The following is a 20,147-nucleotide window of genomic DNA, read 5'->3' as shown; positions in this document are numbered from 1 at the left end:
AAAGATGGTTAAACTGTGCATGTGGCAGAGGTCCAGTAAATAACTTCAGAACGTTCAATGGCTGCTCTGTTTACCTGCTGTAAGTCAGGTGAGTCTGTCTGCTGTAATTCACATGAAAACAAAGAGATCAGAGAGAGGGGCACTCAGTCATGTGATAGTTATGACAGTGAAATTTGGAATCAGTATTTTTCAGTAATTCTTAAAAAAGGGCAGAGATACGAGGATACATTAGACCACTGCATATATTACTTTTTCTAATAATTCCTGTTTAATTTACATAAAATGATGTAACTCAAAATGAACATCCTGGCCCGTGCCAGTCTCTAGCTCGTTTGAGTCCATTGTCTGTCAGTTGTCTGGACCCACTCCAACCATTATTGCCACTGTCTACCGCCCCCCAAAACCGAATAGTGACTTTTTAAATGACTTTACTGCTTTTCTCACACATCTAACCTCTCTCTCACCAAACATAATACTGCTGGGTGATTTTAACATCCACATGGACAATACCAATCTGCCTCTCACCAAAGACTTCACTTCCTGTTTAGATGGTTCTGGATTTCAGCAACATACCACTATTCCCACACACTCCAAAGGACATATTCTGGACTTAATCTGCTGCTCTGGTGTCACCCCTCTCAACATAACAGCTGATGAACTCCCCATAACTGACCACTTTCTCCTCTCATTTACAGTGAAGCTCACTCTCTCAATCGCTAAAACACCACGCCTCATTTCTTTCCGAAACATAAAGAAAATGAACCCCTCCACTCTCACTGCAAGTATCCACTCTTCAAGCCTCCTCGATATCAACAATCTGTCCACCCCCGATGACCTGGTCTCTCACTATAACACTGGTCTCCATAATATTCTTGATTCTCTGGCTCCACTGAAAAACCGATCTGTCTCCTTCACCATATCCGCCCCCTGGTTCACCCCCGATCTCCGACTCATGAAAGCCAAAGGACGACAACTGGAACGACTTTACAGAAAAACTGGTCACACTATTCACAAAGAAATATACAATAACCACATCTTACAGTATAAGGACTTCATTGCCAGCACCAAATCACACTACTACTCCAGCCTAATCACTGCCAATCAAAGCAACTCTAAGTCACTTTTCTCCCTATTCAACAATACCACCAAACCCCAGGACTCTCTCCCCCCTCACCTCTACACAACCTCATTCTGCAATGCCATCATGTCATTTTTCACAGAAAAAATCAAGAACATCCACCAGAACCTCGGATCAATACCTCACCTCAACACCCCAGTCGACCTTCCCCCACCTACACACTCCCTCTCCTCCTTCCATCTCCCCACTCAGAAATCACAGAGCTCATCCAGAAATCCAAACCATCCACCTGTCAATTAGACCCCCTCCCAACCCAACTTGTCAAAACCTGCCTCCCTTCTCTGGTCCCTCTCATCTCCGCAATCATCCACACCTCCCTCACCACTGGAACTGTCCCTACACCTTTTAAAACTGCAGCCATTACCCCAATTGTAAAAAAAACCTGGTGCTGACCCCTCCAACTTCAACAACCTCCGTCCTATCTCCAATTTACCCTTCATTTCCAAAATCCTCGAAAAAACAGTTGCCTCCCAGCTCCATTCTCACCTATCCCACAACAATCTGTATGAACAGTTCCAGTCCGGTTTCCGCCCACTCCATAGCACTGAAACAGCACTCATCAAAATCACCAATGACCTCCTCATGGCATCTGACTCTGGACTACTCACCATCCTCATCCTCCTCAACCTAAGGGCAGCCTTTGACACCATCTGCCACACCACCCTCCTCAGCAGGCTATCTTCCATTGGCATCACCCACACTCCCATGGACTGGTTTACCTCCTACTTCTCTGGCCGCACTCAATTCATTCAACTCAAGACCCTCAAATCAACTCCCTCCCCCGTCACCTCAGGTGTGCCCCAGGGCTCTGTCCTGGGGCCCCTCCTCTTCATCATCTACCTCCTTCCCCTTGGCAATATCTTCCGCAAATTCAACATCCACTTCCACTGCTATGCTGATGACACCCAGCTCTACCTCACCACTAAACCTTCGTCCTCTCTCCCGCCCACCTCCCTCACTAATTGCATATCTGAAATAAAAGCCTGGTTCACCCAAAACTTCCTCAAATTAAACAGTAGCAAAACGGAGGTTCTCCTCATTGGCACAAAATCCACTCTATCCAAAACCAACAGCTTCCCACTCACTATTGACAACTCCTCCGTCTCACCCCTCCCCCAGGTTAAGAGTCTGGGCGTCATCCTGGACAGTACACTATCCTTTCAATCCCATATCAATAACATTACCCGGTCAGCCTACTTCCACTTACGAAGCACCAACCACCTCCGCCCCTCCCTTACCCCCCACACTGCTGCCATCCTTGTCCACAGCCTCGTCACCTCCCGCCTGGACTACTGTAACTCTCTCCTCTTTGGCCTCCCTCAAAAATCACTCCATAAACTTCAACTGGTCCAGAACTCAGCTGCCCGCATTATTACAAGAACCCCCTCTATCCACCACATCACCCCTGTCCTCAAACAGCTCCACTGGATCCCTGTTCAGTTCCGTATTCAATACAAAGTTCTCCTAGTAACATTCAAGGCCCTTCACAATCTCGCCCCCCCATATCTGTCAGATCTCCTCCATGTTTCCACCCCCTCTTGCTCTCTCAGATCCTCTTCTTCCACACACCTGTCTATCCCCTCCGCCCGTCTCACCACCATGGGCAGCAGAGCATTCAGCCGCTCTGCCCCCCGCCTCTGGAACTCTCTACCACCCCTGCTCAGAAACACAGACACACTCCCCCATTTCAAATCACAACTCAAAACTCATCTGTTTAAAACTGCCTATTCCATCTGATACAATTCCCTGCCCCCTTTTTTGTTGTAAATGATTTTCTGTGTTTTATTAATTTTATTGATTTCTGGTGTTTTACTTCTTTTAATATTGATGTGTTTTATTTTGATGTTTTTTATCCACTTTGTAAGGTGACCTTGAGTGTCCAAAAAGGCGCCTCTTTAAAAATAAAATTTATTATTATTATTATAATCTAAGAATAGAACAGTCAGCAACGACTGCTCCTATTTACAAATGTCTCCACTTATAACACTTTCTTGATCTGAAATCCTCTCATGTCCAATCAGTCATTTGCTATGCATTTTTCTTTATGTCTGCCATTCTCCAAACTGTTCCTCCAGAGAATCTACAGTTATGTGAGAGAAAGCATTTGGCGTGACAGATGAGAAGAGATATAATTCAATAAACGTCAAGCGATTTCAACATCAGTGAGAGACATTTGTTTTGCTTTGTATGCCACAGTTCCAGTTTTTTGTATGACCTGTTTCGTAGCTTTTTTTCTCACTGTTTAGCTAGTTTAAGGCAGTTAAGCAGCTTGGTTAAGCTTTGATCTTCCTTTCAAAACTCTGCACACTTTTGTCTAAGAATCACTGAGGTGATACATATCCCTTGTCCCCAGGAACACCGAATGGCAAGGTTTTTCAATGGCAACTAAGCTGAAACATGGTGATGCCATTAAGGTAAGGAGGTAAACCCTAGTCAACAAACAAGGCGTGAAAGTCAGTTAAAGGAGCACTGTTTTCTGTGGATGGGAATTACTCTCCATGAAGACTTTGTGCTTTATAACTTTGTGGATAATTTACTTGAAAAAAATAGGAAGGATAAAACAGACAACCGTAAAACCGATAATATGTTAATTTTTTTGTCAATTTTTGTCATTATCCTCTGTAGATACCTTTTCAATAGTAACTTCATCTCGTGTTCAGTTTCATTTGGGTCTTTTTCATGTATCTTTAGAGGGAGGAAGTGGAATTTGAGTGGAGAAATACATAAATATCCTCCCTGTGTTTTGGTTCCAAACAATGAGGGAGAGGGAAGGAGGTGATGAAGTATGTTAGGGTGCCAGTTGTGATGATTTTACCCCCCACTCTAGAAACGTAATCTGTCTATGAGTTTATTGTAAGAGTGAGGACTCAAATTCCCCGTTGAGCAGCTTTTTTTTTGATTGGATAAGATAAGAAAGGGATTAAAAAAAAAAAGTCCCTCTGTTGAATCCAGAAGGGATCTTCCTGGAGCAGTGGAACTTTCTAACACTGCACAGACCCTGATAGCTGGGATAAAACATGTATTGCTCAAGATGTTCTGTTTGAATTCAGTAAAGCAAATGTTTGAACAGAGTTTCACTTCCAGCCAAAGAAATAAATGGCATAAATGTCAAAAACTGTTATGTGATTCACTCCATTACTAAAACAGCTATGATATTTTTATTTTACTGTTGAAATAATACGCAGTACAACTATGGTCATTTTATCAAAATCCTATTGAAACAGAGAGACACTACACTGATGGCAATAAGAAAAAAAGACAATAAGAGAGTCTTTAGCTACAGTTGATAAATGAATTAAATAGTTAAGGCCAGCTGACAGATATGAGCTATGAACATAGACAATAGATCATCATTCCCACTACAACTTAGGGGTACATGTTGCTGTGCTCACTACATGCGTTTGTAGCCCAGAAGAGAAACATCAACAAGAAGAGACATTACTTGTACCACCAAGTGTCAGTTTCAAAGATTGGTAACTGTGTGTGGGCACATTGCCCCTCACATCGAACACAAAAAAATGCACAAAGGTCATGTGGATGTTTGTGACAGGCTGAATGTGACTTGACATGTTTAAATTAAAGGACCATTAAAGCAAAACATAGCAGCTTGTAAGCTGGAGAAATAGTTGTTACTGGACTTAACTCCTGTTGTTTGTGTACTGTACAATACTGTACAATACTGTACTGACTGCATAATAGATATATATCAATTTACCTTGCCATGCCAGGTGTATGTCTAAAATACTTTGTTGACTGTTTGCGACCGCCATTCACATTTCTTTCTGTTGTTGTATTACACATACATGGGCCGATTCATTATTTGGACAAATTAGAGTGTGGTTGCAAATCAGTGCTGATGGGAGAGGCCCTTTCTGCAGGTGAGCTCCTATAATTGGACTGGCACACCAAAAACGTTTTGGTGTTGTAAGAACTGCACAGCTTTGTCATGTCCTGATCGGGTCTTCTGGTAATTTCTAATATATTTGACACAACACTCGACAGATAGCTTCTCCCCTCTAACTAAAACCCACTTGTCCTGCAGGTGCAACACCTATGCCTATTTGTACCAACTATCTAGCTCCCAAAATTACAGATGAAATCCCTCTCTAAGTTATTAACCCCCCTCCCCCAGGGAAATGTTTTGAAATTAGAGGAAAACCTTGCAACATGGCCTTCACGATGTTCTTGGCTGCAACATCTATATGTCTGTGCAATGACTGAAGCTGTCTGAGTAGAGGTATCCTCATCACACAGATTCTGGCTAATGACAGGTATTAGACAGCTGGACAGCCCCATGCAAACAGCTTTATAGTGCTTAGAAATGTTCTTTTATCCATTGACTTTTTCTTTTTTTCTTTTACTCTTTTTTAAAAAAACAAAAAAACAATCCATGCTTTTCCTGTCAGGCTTCTGTGTTCATGTCTTTCTCATTTAATAAAATTTGAGGTATGGTTTAACAGTCTGCTAAAGAATTTTGCAGTTACAACTGTGCATAACTATTGTGTAGCAGTTGGGCCTAAAAACACATGATAAGAAGTAACAGGTAACAGATTTAAGAGCAATATCTTATTACACTTAATGAATCGGTTCTGTGGTCTGCTCAAACTGAAAACAGCAGGTTTTTTTCTGTGATTCAGTCTGTTACTGTCACTGGGTTGTTTAACCAATTAGACTGTGGCTTTTTGTGCTCCACTGAACTCTCCATGTCTGGACAATTACTGTCTGCTGTGTAAATTGTTGCGTTTCATAATGATATTTTAAAATGGAGCACAGACTTTGAAAGTGGGTCCGAAAATAAAAGCACTGAACAATAAGCTCTGGCCATGTATTCTTGTTGGTGCATCGTCTAAATAACAAATGACATAACATGGACAGACCACCATGAAATCACTCCTTTTAGAATGAGAATAAGTATGGGACAAGAATTCACAATAAATTCTGAGTTTTGGTTTTAATTTTTCAATATTCACATTTGGCTAATTCAGTATTTCTCCTGCACCTTTATTAACAAAAACAGCTTCTCACACTTGTGCATTTTTCTGTTGCTCTTTACAGAGGACTCACTATACGTCTTGGTTGTGGAATCCTTTCGGGGTTGAGGTGGAACGACGCAGCACTCAGAAAGGTAAATGTCTGGATTGTGAAAAGCTCACCTCATAGAGACACTGAAAGCTTTTCAAGCAACATAGAACAGGTCTGTGTCAGAACTTGGTAAAACAAGAACCTGATTTATTCAACTGCTGCATTAGAATAATCTGTATTACCAGTTTCCAGACCTATCTTCAATGGCTTTCCAAAAATAATTTTTGAACCAGTCAAACAAGCCAGTTTCTACATGAATTTTCTTAGGGCACTCTTCAGGAATGACAAAATAAGTAAGTTTACAGCAAAGGGCTCAGGTTTAATAAATACATATGTTTCTCACGGGGCTCTCTTTATAAAAATCGGACAATTAGTGACTGTATTTTTTATTTTCCTTTAATGAAAATAGTAGCTTTGGAAAGCTCCCATAGGAATGGGGAGGCAGCAGAGGCGGGCCTGGCTAGATTTACATTCTGGGCGAACCATCCCTTGCATGACATGATGCCTCAATTCTAATTCTAGTTCAGCAAAACTAAAAATCAAATACAGTCGTGGCTAATAGCAACATATTAGCAAGAGGCTAATAAATAGCCTATAGCCTACGTCACTCACGTCTCTTATAGAAATCTGCATACTTTTATCTTTTGCCCGTTTCTCCTCTTCTTCTTTTCTTCTCTTTCTAAACTGGGCACCTGATGGCTTCTTTACGATAGCCGACAAGTGCAAACGCGCTGCAAACGGAAAAACAAATCCAACAGTAAAACGCTGCAAGAGAAAAATGCGGCAATCACAAAAACGACCGGAGCACACGCGCTGCAATCTCCAAAACACATGCAAGAGAAAAACATGCTGCAAACTCCAAAACACATGCAAGAGAAAAACACGCTGCAAACTCCACAACACATGCAAGAGAAAAACACGCTGCAAACTTCAAAACACAATGGAAGTTCGCCAGGCCACTAGGCGGTCTCGACCTGTGGAATAGGAGATCGACCATATTAAAAAAAGAGGAGAAAGTCAAAAGGTACGTTGTCCTTTATGTCTTTTTTAAACACTTGGCCATAATCTTTTACCTTATTATAGAAGAGCAGAGGAGTTATGTTGCTAATGTTAGCGTGCTTTAATTTAATTTAATGTTAGCTTTCGCTCACGGACATCGTCTTCTCATTTACATGGTAAGAGAGATGACAAACCGAGTGCGCGGAAATTACAGAGAGAGTACAGGGATATGGCAAGGGAAGAGAAAGGAGAACAAATGTGAAGAAGAGTAAAGTATTGTTGCCTTTTTTTCTTTTTATGCCAGAGCTCTTGGCTCATCTTTTTCATCAGTTTCAGTTTCATCAGTAAATATCATCTTGCTAAATATTAACTCAACAAGCTCTAATGAGAGATTAAATTACTAATAAGTGCCAAAAATCATTGTGTTTATTCTTCAAATGTAAACTGTAGACTGTATACCAGTGTTTTGTTCGACATCTGTGGCTCGTTCGTGAGCAGCATGGGGTGAGCCTGAGTTTCCTGGCATCTTTACAGTATTCATCCCAAACTCTTAACAGTCAACATCCAACATGATAGCAACTGAGCATTTTAAGGTCTGATTTTTCATTGTAGATGTCTTTGACATGCAAGCGTCATCTGCCAGAGATAAGAAGAAAACAGTTAATTGTTACTTTTTATTTCCTTTACAGATACCTCTACATTTGCATTCTTTATATTTTGTCTTATATAGAAAGCTCTGTTATTTGACAACATGAAATGAAAATAAAGGTGATTGGATTCGACAAACAGCCCAATATTAAACCCTTACTCGATTTTACTAAAATATGATGATGAAGGCAAGAGGCTCATCTATTTCTTGTTTTATTTATGTGTGTTTCTGTACTTAGCAATATTGAGTGGTAGTAGTAGTGGTATATTCAGTAAGCAGCTGCAAGAAGACTCAGTTTGGAGAATAAGAAATGAATCCTGATGGATTAGCCAAGCTCGGAAGGGGGTTACCAGAAGAGCAGATTTTTTTTTTTTTGTCATAGAAACATGATTATATCTTAATAATTTAAGAGCAGTTTGAGCAAGTAATATAATGTGGATTTTTATTCTACATTCCTTCTGCATCAGACAGTCACTCAGATTGGTTCAGCAAAACATGGTCCATGCTACCACAAGGTGCTGCAACCCAGACCCTGGCGACATGGAAGATGAGGTCTTAACTAGTTAAGACCTTCAGTGCAGACAGTTCAGTTGATTGAATGAAACAAATCAGCTGTGGTGCAGGGTTGGAACAAAAACCTGCAGCCACACCGGCCCTTTCACAGATCAGTTTGAGACCACTGCCTTGGAGAGTTTCCTACCATATGTACTGTTCCTGTGGATTTTCAATTCTTTACTTGTAGCCAATTTACCTAGCTAGTTAGAATGTAACAGTTCTATTTCATTCTTCCTGACCGCCAGAGGGCGGTGCTTTCAGCACTGGACATCTCCATCTCACATATGTGCAGGTCGAGTTATTATACCAACAAAGTCACCTGTGACCATGTGATGACGTAGGGTGCACGCCCCAGTATAAGACCCCCACGTCATCACGCAATCTGTTCTTTCTTTCTTTTCGCAATTGAGGAAAACTCAACTGGATAGCAGGTCAAAATGTGGCTCGCCGCTGGTAGTCTCGTAACCTGAGGGTTGGTGCTTCGGCTCTTCGTCCACCAGAGACTGCAGCAAGCCGCTTATTCTTTCACGTGTCTGTTCTTTCGGGCGAACAGCGGTGATCTCGCCGTTTCGATTCGCTCTGAATTACTACAGACAGGTAAGTTGCTTAATTGCTAGCAGATGATAAGAGCCGGCGTCTTGCCGGGCTTGTATTTGTGTTGAACAGCGGTGATCTCGCCGTTTCGATTCGCACTGAATTACTACAGACAGGTAAGTTGATTAATTGCTAGCAGATGATAAGAGCCGGCGTCTCGCTGGGCTTGTATTTGTGTTGAACAGCGGTGATCTCGCCGTTTTGATTCGCACTGAATTACTGCAGACAGGTAAGTTGCTTAATTGTTAGCAGATGAAAGGAGCCGGCGGCTCGCCAGGCTTGTATTTGTTTTGAACGGCGGTGTTTTCGCCGCATATTATATTACAACTACGTTGCTTGACTCTCTGCTTTCGGAGGGTTGCAGCGGCAGTAAGCACGCCATTGAGATCTTACTTTAATTGTCGGGCAGTGTGAAGTGCACTGACTCGTTGAACTAAATGTGTTCTTGAGGAACGCTCCGGTGCGGACGCGTTTGATCTTTATTTTTGTGTGGGTGTGCGGCACAGTGTTTCCACTGTAACTGTCTTACACTGTTTATGGGATGATTTACTGTATTATTCCTTCGTTTTTTGTAAACTGTCCCACTTGATGACATGTTGAGCTCGCATGTCTGTAGCTCTTGTATGGCCCCCCTCCAACCTGAGGATGGCCACGATCAGTGTCCGGCCTGTCTCGGTGTTGAACACCTGAGGAGAGGTTTATCTGACAACCCATGTATGAACTGTGGGTTTATGCCACTGTCGGTCAGAATGACTAGACTGGTAGAGGTGGAAGGGGATACTGCGCCGCTATCCGCTAGCGGGAGCGCAGACCCGGCAGCACCTAGGGGACGAGGATGCAGACGTAGTACGGCATCACAGGGACCTCCTAAGAAAGTTAGGAAGGTGGACACTTTGCTTTGCAAAATGGGCACGCTCTCATCTAAGTTTGCCCAGATTAAGGAGCAACTCAAACCTAGCTCAAACTGCAGCTTGATGATAGGGTGTCAGCTCCCAGTGGTGATTCCGCCACAAGGGGCTCGCCTTGTCGGGACATCGATGTGCTTTCAACTGCAGCTTCCTGCAGTTTGTTTGATGAGGGGGACGGACAGAACGAGGATAAAGACTCAGTTTCTCGAACCTCTGGCGATTTGTCTCAAGGGTCTGATGGTTCATTGCGTGGATCAGAAGCTGGCCATGCCTCACTGAAACCAGCAATTCGGATGGCTTTAACCCACCTGGGGCTGGATGACGCTCCCGTCATAGCAGCTCATTCGAGTGCTTTTTTTAGGCAGGCGCCAAAACCTGCAGCTTTCTCGGTCCCTCCTTCGAAGCCCTATATTGAAGAGCTCCAACGCTGCTGGGCAGATCCAAAATTACTGTCTCATCACGCCAGTGATTGCAGGAATTTTGCAGCCATGCAGGAGACAGGCACCTATGGGTTGGATCGTATTGGCCTCCATGGCTTCCATTGCCTCTTTGATAGTCTCACCCAATGAGGCTCTCAGACCTGATGCCCGCTGTCCCCGTCCACAGTGCTGGCTGACGATGATCTCCTTGTTAGGGCTTATAATATAGCGGCAAGCATGGGCCGTATTGGTAATTCCTTTTCCCACCTTATACTGTGCCTGTCTCAGATCCTGCAGGAATCTAGTGTAGACTCCTCTGCTCAGACCCTAAGTGATGCATCTCTTCAGAGTTTTGCATTTATGTCTAGGGAGCTCGGAAGGTTGATGTCCACAGTTGTCCACTGTCGGATGGGTGTCGCCGTACTCTACGTTCTCTTCCAGTGGTTCCAGGTCACATGTTTGGGCCAGCTGCTCAGCAGGCGCTAGAGTGCAGTGCCCAAGTTGACCAGGCCAGGCAGCGGTTTGCCGGCCTGCGTCGGGGCCCGGCTCAGGCCCCAAGGTAGAGGGTTTTTTTGCCGTCTTTCCCAACCCCTCTCATCCACCTGCTCGTCCAGGTGCACAGCTGAGGTCCTCTCAATATTCGGGGCATTATTATCAGCGCCGGCAGGCTCCCTCCCGGCCTTTTTTTCGGGTGCCGAGAAGACCAGGCCCCAGTGGTCGCCCCCCCAAGGGCTCTAGGAGCCGGGGGGGTCGAATCTGATGCTCAAAAGGTTGGTGTTTCTCTCAACAGCACATCAGCTACTGGGAGAGGGAGACCACGGACCCTTGGGTGGTATCCACGCTGTCCAAGGGATACACACTCTGCCCTACAAAGCAAAAAGGCAGTAACTGCATTTTTGGTCGAAAATGAGTTATTGTCATTTTCAAGACATTCAAGACATCCTTTGTTATGTGGCAAAATATCTTATCTCAAAAGTGTGTCGTTTTGGAGAAAAATGGTAGTCATTTGTACAGTAACTGCAAAAAGCCCCGGTGAAACAAAGCAAGAATACAGTAACATCCATTACTGTATTCTTGCTTTGTTTCATGTCAGTTACTGTACTTATGCTTTGTTTTGCTTTACGTAAAAACACCCGTGTTGCCGCACAGTGAAGTTACTGTTACCATGGCGAACACAGACACAGGCCGATTTCGCGGGCTTTAACATCCTCACGCGACTATTTTGACATTCCTCCGGCAAATTCAATCTTCTAACTTCACACAAATCTCCGAGATGGCACAATCCAGAGGAAAGATGATGGTTGAACTGGCCTTGAAAAGAAAATACCCCGACTATGGTAAGAAACAGTGACATTAAGCATTTAGAAATGAGCACTCACAATATAAACACCTGTCAGCTGTCAGCTGTCAGCTGTAATACAGCTGCTAGCGTTTACTTACCGGCTCCCGGGCCTCCCTGCTCCTAGCTACTTTATCCTCTGGAGCTTCACATCGTCGCCGATGCAATGTCATTGTAAAGTTATAATCCAACCAGCGGTGGAAAAATATTTACTAAAAATTCGAAAGGCATCATGTATAAAGTTATCCCACAACATTCAAGCAGCCAAGAGCGTGATCTCTCTCTTCGTCTAATTACATGAACGGCATCTTCATTTTATTCATAATCATTCACGGCGTTGTTCGCCAGGAATATGTTGTCCATAAACAAAGCAGTCGGTGTTACAGTTGTTCTTTAACGTGACACTGTCCGCTTCAACTTAAAACACACTCTTTGTTTAGCCGCTGTTTAAAGAATATGTCCGCTATTTAGAGAAGTTAGCGAGTATGTTATGGCACAGTCACAAAGCATCATCTAGTGAAGCGTCATCTAGTGGTCAACAATGTCGTGTATCCCAATACAGCTGTTATTGGATGGTTTATAGATTAAGCTTTCTTGGAGCAGCTAGAAAACAACACCAATAATAAATGATCTATTATATAATACTCAGTTTGCCGCTTACTCATAAACAGTGGCCTCCATAATTATGGAATGAAGATAAAGATGAGCATATATTATATGCAAATAAGAAATTTGATTACTTCAATTATATTAACAATTCAATTTTCTTTTCGTTTGGGAATTAAACGTCTCAGAAATATGCTTTTTTCTTAATTTTCGTTAAGGCTACAAATTTATTTATTCATGATTGTAAGTGTTAGCCTAATTCACACATTATTTTGGCCATGGGCCTAATTGATATAAGTTCTTCCCTATAAAATAAAATAAAATATATAATGATATATAGATATTTATCAGAGTAAAGATGTTGCTGTGTAGGTCCACTTGTTATAAATATTAGTAATTTCATATTTCTTCTTTTGTTGCAGTACAGACAGCTAGATAGACACAGACAGATAGATAGGTAGGCAGGGAGACAGACAGATCTATTATATTTTTTATTGTATGCAGTGTTACATTAATTTCTTTGTGGTTTTACATGGATGCCATTAATTGTCTGTCTTTTTCATTTAAGCTGCAAATGAGGATATTCGATCAAAGAGGCAGAAAGACTTGCCCCCTGCTGAAGAAATTACGTGGACCATCGTTGACACTGCACTGGATAGCAGCGTAGACAGCCTTATCCTGTTTGATGATGACGACATAACAGACCCAGAATATGTCCCAACCCCAACTCTGACTCCGACGATGACTTTGACACCGACTGAAGTGGAACTTGGAGACCCAGTGGAAGAAGTTCAAGGGCCACAGCCAAAGCCACAGCCTGAGGTGGAAGGGAGGAAAGGAGAATCACGTCCACTAATGAGGGAGCCATGTGGTGCCAAGTGTCACAGAAGGTGTACAGACCACATTTCGGAGGAACGACGGAGGGAGGTATTTGGTCAATACTGGGAGATGGAATACACAGAAAGAAGATCATGGATGTTTTACTCGGTAACCCCACTGCCGACCAAAAGAAGAACAACCGGCCCAGAAAGTCGCGGTGGCCGCTCATTCGTCTACTGGCTGAAAGACCACAAAGGAGAGCCAATTCAGGTCTGCAAGATTTTTTTTCTCTCAACATTGGGCTACCATCCAAAAAATGACAGTCTCGTCATTTCCATGATGGGGAAATTGAAAACAAAGCAACTGGCTCCACTCAAGGACCAGAGAGGAAGGCAGGCGGCCGTCAACAAGCTGGACGTGAAGACCCTGGATGAGCACATTGAGTCCTTCCATCCGTGCGTGAGCCATTATAGACAAGAGCATGCCCCACATCAGCGGTACCTCCCAAGTGACATCACAATTAAGGTGATGCATTCAGATTACCTGGACAAAGGAAATGCTTGCTCATATGAAACTTACAGAAAGGTCGTAAAAAACAAAAAAATCAGTTTTGCCAAACTTGGGGAGGAAGAGTGTGAGGACTGTCTGAAACATGCTGAACATATGAATTGCCACACAGATCAAAGTGAAAACACAGATTGCCCGGAGTGCCAAAGGTGGCAAAAACACAAGGAGTCTGCTCTGGAGACCCGCCTCAGCTACCAGGCAGATGCAGAGAGGGACTGGCCGGAGAACACATCAGTTAGGAGTGTGGACCTCCAGAAGGTCATAATGCTGCCACGCATGCCAGGAGTCAAGTCATCTCTTTTTACCCGCCGCATCACAGTATACCACGAGACATTCGCCTCAGTGGGAAAAAAAAAAAACAAGAAGAACACCATCTCTGTCTTGTGTCACGAGGGAACAGCAGGGCGGAGTGCAGCAGAGATAACGTCAGCATATGTCACAGCATTGGAGAAGGAGAGGGATGTACGCCACAGCATACTCTGGGTGGACAATTGCAGTGCGCAAAATAAAAACTGGTGCCTGCTATCCTCACTCGTCACTTTTCTTAACAGTGACACCACTTCACAGGAGGACATCACCCTGAAGTGAATAAAAAAAAAAATCATCAGGGTGGCACCAGGTCCAAGCAGGGGCTGCAGGTGTCAAAGCAGCTCCTAACATGGGCATTTCCCCACTTCCTGAGCCTCAGGGCCGTACACCTTCCAGGTGTACAGAACAGTGTGGCGGATGTTCTCTCCCACCAAGGGCTGCCACAGGGCGACTGGAGACTCCACCCAGAAGTGGTGGAGCTGATTTGGGGCCGATATGGAAGAGCAGAGGTGGATGTTTTTGCCTCAGAAACATCCACACATTGTCCCCTTTGGTACTCACTGATGGGGGGGACCAGCACTCTGGGAAAGGATGCCTTGGCTCATGTTTGGCCACCTTCTTTATGCCTTTCCCCCAATTCTGCTCATTCGTGTGACGCTGGAAAGAGTGCGACAGAAGGGCCACAGACTGCTACTGGTGGCTCCCAACTGGCCAGGGCGGCCATGGTTTCCAGTGCTGCTGAAACTACTCCAGGGGGAACCATGGCGCCTCCCAAGGAGACCGGACCTCCTCTCTCAGCTGGGGGGACGCATATGGCATCCGAATCCGGATCGCCTTCAGCTTTGGGTCTGGCCATTGGGAGCCAGGACCCACTCCTGGCATTCTGTGACCAGTCGGTGATCTACACAGTATTAAGGTCCAGGGCTCCCTCCACTAGGTTACTCTATGCTAATCAGTGGAAGATTTTCTCTCAGTGGTGCCAGACACAGGGTGACTTACTTACTTACTTAGGCCCATTACTCATGCCTGAGCATAGGCCACCGATGATTGTCCTCCACTGCACTCGTCTCTGGGCCTTCTTCCTTAGGTCTTGCCAGCTGTTGCCTATGCTCCTCATCTCCTCCTCCGTGTCTCTTCTCCAGCTGTTTTTTGGCCTTCCTCTCCTTCGTTTACCCTGTGGATTCCAGGTTAGAGCCTGGTTTGTGATGCTGGATGGTGTCTTCCTAAGGGTGTGCCCTATCCAAGACCATTTTCTCTTGAGGATCTGGCTTCCCACCGGGTTTTGTCCTGCTCTGTCCCACAGCTCCAGGTTGCTGATCTTGTCTGACCACTTAATCTTAAAGATCCTTCTAAGACAAGTGTTTATAAATGTTTGTATCCTGTGTTGTGTTGCTTTTGTGGTTCTCCGTGTCTCGGATCCGTAGAGCAATACTGACTTGACATTGGAGTTGAAGATCCGGAGTTTGGTGGCTATGCGAATCACTTTGGAGGCCCAGACGTTCCTAAGCATGATGAAGGCTGCTCTTGCTTTCCCTATCCTGGCTGTTACATCCCCATCCGTGCCCCCCTGCCGGTCAACCACACTTCCCAAGTACACAAAGGACTCTGTCTCCTTCACCTCTTCCCCTCCAATTGTGACTGGTGTGCTGTTTGTAATGTTAATCTTCATGAGTTCAGTCTTCTTTTTGCTGATCTTGAGTCCTGTACTGATTGATGTTCTGTCCAGATGGGCTGTTTTATCTTGCATTTGTTTGTGGTTGTGTGAGAGGAGTGCCAGGTCGTCGGCAAAATCTAAATCCTCCATCTGTGTCCAAAGTGTCCACTGGATCCCATTTCTCCCTCCTCTAGTAGTATTCCTCATAATCCAGTCAATAACCAGTATGAAAAGAAATGGCGACAGTAAACATCCCTGACGTACTCCTGTCTTCACCTTAAAGCTCTCTGTTAGCTGTCCTGCATGGGCTACTCTGCATTTCATGTCCTTATATGTGTTCTGGATTAGAGATACAAACTTCTCTGGTATCCCGTAGTGCCGCAGCAACTTCCACAAGGTGTCTCTATCTATGCTATCAAAGGCCTTCTCGTAGTCTATGAAATTGATGTAGAGAGGAGAGTTCAATTCCAGTGACTGTTCTATTATGATGCGTAGGGTGGCAATCTGGTCAGCACAGGAACTGTTCTTCTGGAAACCTGCCTGTTCATCTCGCAGCTTGACATCCACTACATCCCTCATTCTCTCTAGGACAATTCTGTTGAACACTTTCCCTGCTGTTGACAGTAGCATAATCCCTCTGTAGTTGTTACAATTACCAAGATCCCCCTTCTTCGGTAGTTTAACGAGTATGCCCTCCCTCCACTCCAGGGGAACCTGCTCCTCTTCCCAAATCCTACTGAAAAGGCTGTGCAGCAAGGCTGTGTCCGCCTTGAGGGCCTCTGCTGGTACTTCATCTGGTCCTGCTGACTTCCCGTTCTTTAAAGACATGATGGCCTTCTTGATCTCTACCTTTGTAGGTTTTCCAGTGTTGATAGGTAGCTCTGTATTTGCAGGTGGTATATCTGGAGGTGCCTCTGGGGCTGGTCTGTTTAATAGCTCATTAAAGTGTTCTGCCCATCTTCTAAGTTGCTGTTCTGTTGTTGTAAGTGGGTTGCCCTCTTTGTCCTTAACTGGTTTCTCTACTTGTTGGAATTTACCTGCTAGCTTTCTTGTCGTCAGGTAGAGCTCCCTCAGGTTTCCCTTCCCTGCAGCTTCCTCTGCCTGCTTGGCTAGGTCGTCAAAGTGGTCTCTTTTGTCCTTTTTGATGCTCTTTTTAACTTCCTTGTCTGCTGCTGTGTAGGCCTCCTGTGCCCTTGCCTTCTCTGCTCTTGTCCGGCTTGTGTTCAATACCTCTTTCTTTTGTTTCCTCCTTTCTAGCGTCTTCATAGTGTGGAAGGTCATCCACTCCTTGTGATGTTGTTTCGTCTTGCCCAAGACCTCCTCACATGTGTCCAGCCAGCCCTTTTTGGCCTGTTGCCACTGGTTCTCAATATCTATATCCTCCTCTTTAAAGAGTTCCTGCAGTGGCTGAAACCTGTTAGAAATGCTGAGTTTGAATGCTGTCTGGATGTCCTTATCCTTGAGCAGGCCTACATTGAATCTTTTACGTGGATTGGTGTTTGTGGAGTATCTCTTCAGCCTCAGCCGTGCTGACGTCACAATAAGGTGGTGGTCTGATGATACATCTGCCCCTTGCAACTTCCTTTCGGCTTTTACTGCCCTGCGTCATAAGCCTCCTGTTTGGAGGCCCTTCCTTTCCCACGACTTGTGTTTCTTGGATTCTTATCATCGGTGCTTCTGTAACTTATGTATTTTTCTAGATAGGGTAGTTGGCCCTACGCTAACCCTTTTTACCTCCGGGGTGAGGTGGTCCACATTTTGTCTGGCCTCTACCCTTTGACCTGTCCAGCATGGGTGACCCTGCCGGGGGTGCTAAGCATTGAGGCACTCCCGCTGGCATAGCTCTTGGGGTCATTGAGACATTTAAGCCCTCACACCGCTACAAGGCGTGGACGTTATGAGTGTCGGCCCACATTTGAACACATAGGAGCGGCAGAACACAGGTGGCTGTCTACAAAGACGGCATTTCTGCAGGCAATCACATCAGTAAAGCGAGTGGGTGAGCTCCACGCCCTGTCAGTGAGCGAGATGTGTATGCTTTGGTATCCGGATGGGTCGGGGGTTACTCTCCTACCAAATCCCTCCTTCCTGCCAAAGAGGGTGCCTCCCTCACATGTAAACCGAGCAATTGAGTTGGCCACATTCAGTCCACCAAGCTCGTCACAGCAGGGAACAGAGCTGTCAGATTAGCTTTTCCCTGTTCGGGCAATCAAGGCGTATGTTGGGACTACAGCCATTTTTCGTAAATCGGACAAACTGTTTTGTTGCTATGGGGGCAGTAGGAAAGGTCAACCTCTGTCAAAACTGAGACTTTCAAAGTGGATTGTCAATGTGATTTTACATGCTTATAGGTCACAGAGCCTACCTGCGCCCAGTAACGTGCGGTGCCACTCTGCTCGGAGTGTGTCTACATCATGGGCAGCCTTGAAAGGGGTCTCTTTGCAGGACATCTGTGCTGCAGCGACCTGGGAATCCTCATGTACCTTTGCTCGCTATTATCGCGTCAATGTGGCTGCTTTACCTGCTGTGGCAACGACTGTTCTATCAACAGCTTCCATGCCTTAATGCGGTAAGCATTCCTCGTGACCTTGTTGGCATTAGTCATCCAGTGCTGAAAGCACCGCCCTCTGGCGGTCAGGAATAATGAAATAGAACGAGAGTTACGGATGCAACTACGGTTATATGAATTCTGGATGACCGCCAGAGCTGTCTGTCACTCGGAATCTGGGCGAGAAGATTCTGTAGGAACAGATTGCGTGATGACGTGGGGGTCTTATACTGGGGCATGCACCCTACATCATCACATGGTCACAGGTGACTTTTTTGGTATAATAACTCAACCTGTAGGGGTGGTCGGTGGCGTAGTGGGTTGAGCGGCCGCCCCATGTGCGGAGGCTGCGGTCCTCGCTGCGGCTGGCCCCGGTTCGAGTCTCGCACCGGACGGCCCTTTGCTGCATGTCTTCCCCATCTCTCTGCTTCCTGTCTCTCTCCAGCTGTCTATCCATTAAAGGCATAAAAAGCCCCAAAAAATATTTTAAAAAAATAACTCGACCTGCACATATGTGAGATGGAGATATCCAGTGCTGAAAGCACCGCCCTCTGGCAGTCATCCAGAATTCATAGAACCGTAGTTACATCTGCTTAGCTTGTAAGCTACTTAAGATCTTAATAAATTAATGGTAAAAAATGCTAATAGGTGCAAAATGTAAACTTGCCCATTTAACTTTACCCAAAATATTTAGGCTGAAGGCCACAGTTGACATTTATTTCATTGGTAATTGGAGCTTTTAAGTTTAGCTTAGATGTTTGCATTTAGCATTAAGGCTAGCAGGCAGACCGTCTTTCTTATTCTCCTTCTTGTTTTATTGTTTATCATTTGCACTCTTTCATCAACAAGATGGGAGCCAGGCCATTATGTGGGTCCTTTAACATTTTCAGTATTCCAGCTTACAGCACTGCATGTACTTCAATTCCCATTTTTGTAGTATGGACCTTTGTTGGTTTATTCATATCTATATTTAAATTGTTATAGATTCCATTTTATAATTATATTTTTTTGTTTCCATTTAATACTAGTGTGTTTTTAAAGTTGGTGTTAAACTGCTTTTTGTACAGTAAAGTAATTGATTACAGTATCAGGTAGGTCTTGCATCATTGTAGGTCTCATTGTAGTATCACTGTAGGTCATGCAATTACATGTTAGAGCTATAAATATAATACAACATAAAAGTCGAATTAATATGCTTGATACACTATACCGAAAAAAACAAACAAACAAAACAAAAATAGCACAATTCTCTTATTTAAAACTACTCCAGATTACAGTATATGCAAAAGAAAACACTGTCATTTATTTCACCGACCCACTGGAAACTACTGGATTTATTTTGCCAGTAAGTTAGTCTTTCTTTAGCGATAAACATTTTAATACTTAATGGACTGTTTTCACAGTTAAGGCCATGAGTTTGATTTAAACTATGATAAAACTTTTGTTTGTCGGTCTGAAGTTTTTTTCTGTTGTAAGTTGTAAGGGTTATTTACATTCTGTTAGGAATGAGTTAAACCTTTCAAGTATACTAACAGCAGTTCTAATCAGCAGACAAAAACAAAAATGTACGCAAACAATTAAATTAGGGGGAAAGGAGCCACCTCCCAAAACCATAGCTTTGAATTAAAATCCTAAAATCTACACATAAGACAGTTTCTATTTTTGTGATTTTTTTAGTTTTTTCTAAAATACATACTATAGAGTAGCAGTATGGCCACACCCAATCAGACACGGAACTGATCGAATCTACAATCCTGACATATCAAATTCTTTAGTTTTGTGATTTTAGCACTCCGGTTTCCACTTGATCATGTATGTTTGAAACTATCATCATTAGCAGCCTTTGCAAAGTTTAGCATATGTTTTGTTCAGAGGAAACCAACATCCATTCTGGGTTCAACACCTACTGCATCATGGACCATTTCCAAAAATTAATCAAGCATCTTTTGAAAGGAATAACG

The 20,147-nt window shown here is 44.0% G+C and overlaps 1 protein-coding gene across 1 annotated transcript; it reads right to left on the bottom strand.

Annotated features, from left to right (window-relative positions):
- Positions 1 to 14,328: 14,328 nt before the first annotated feature.
- LOC142376932 (uncharacterized) lies at positions 14,329 to 18,088 on the bottom strand. The gene is made up of 5 exons (XM_075460642.1): positions 18,004 to 18,088; positions 14,992 to 17,233; positions 14,771 to 14,867; positions 14,546 to 14,641; positions 14,329 to 14,463 (listed from the first exon to the last, which is right to left on the bottom strand). Exons 1-5 carry the CDS (start codon positions 18,086 to 18,088, stop codon positions 14,329 to 14,331), a joined length of 2,655 nt encoding a protein of 884 aa, XP_075316757.1.
- Positions 18,089 to 20,147: the final 2,059 nt, after the last annotated feature.

This window comes from Odontesthes bonariensis, chromosome 3, assembly GCF_027942865.1.
Source record: "Odontesthes bonariensis isolate fOdoBon6 chromosome 3, fOdoBon6.hap1, whole genome shotgun sequence".
NCBI classification, from domain to species: Eukaryota; Metazoa; Chordata; class Actinopteri; order Atheriniformes; family Atherinopsidae; genus Odontesthes; species Odontesthes bonariensis.
The sequence above is the reverse complement of the archived record's forward strand: the minus strand, read 5'-3'. Positions and strand labels throughout refer to the sequence as shown.

Coding starts and splice junctions, on each gene's coding strand:
- LOC142376932 (XM_075460642.1), bottom strand. CDS start 18,088: ATGTCCTGCAAAGAGACCCCTTTCAAGGCTGCCCATGATGTAGACACA. Junction 14,642..14,770: donor CCCCCCAGCTGAGAGAGGAG/GTCCGGTCTCCT, acceptor CACTCTTTCCAG/CGTCACACGAATGAGCAGAA. Junction 14,464..14,545: donor AGTGCTGGTCCCCCCCATCA/GTGAGTACCAAA, acceptor GCCCCAAATCAG/CTCCACCACTTCTGGGTGGA.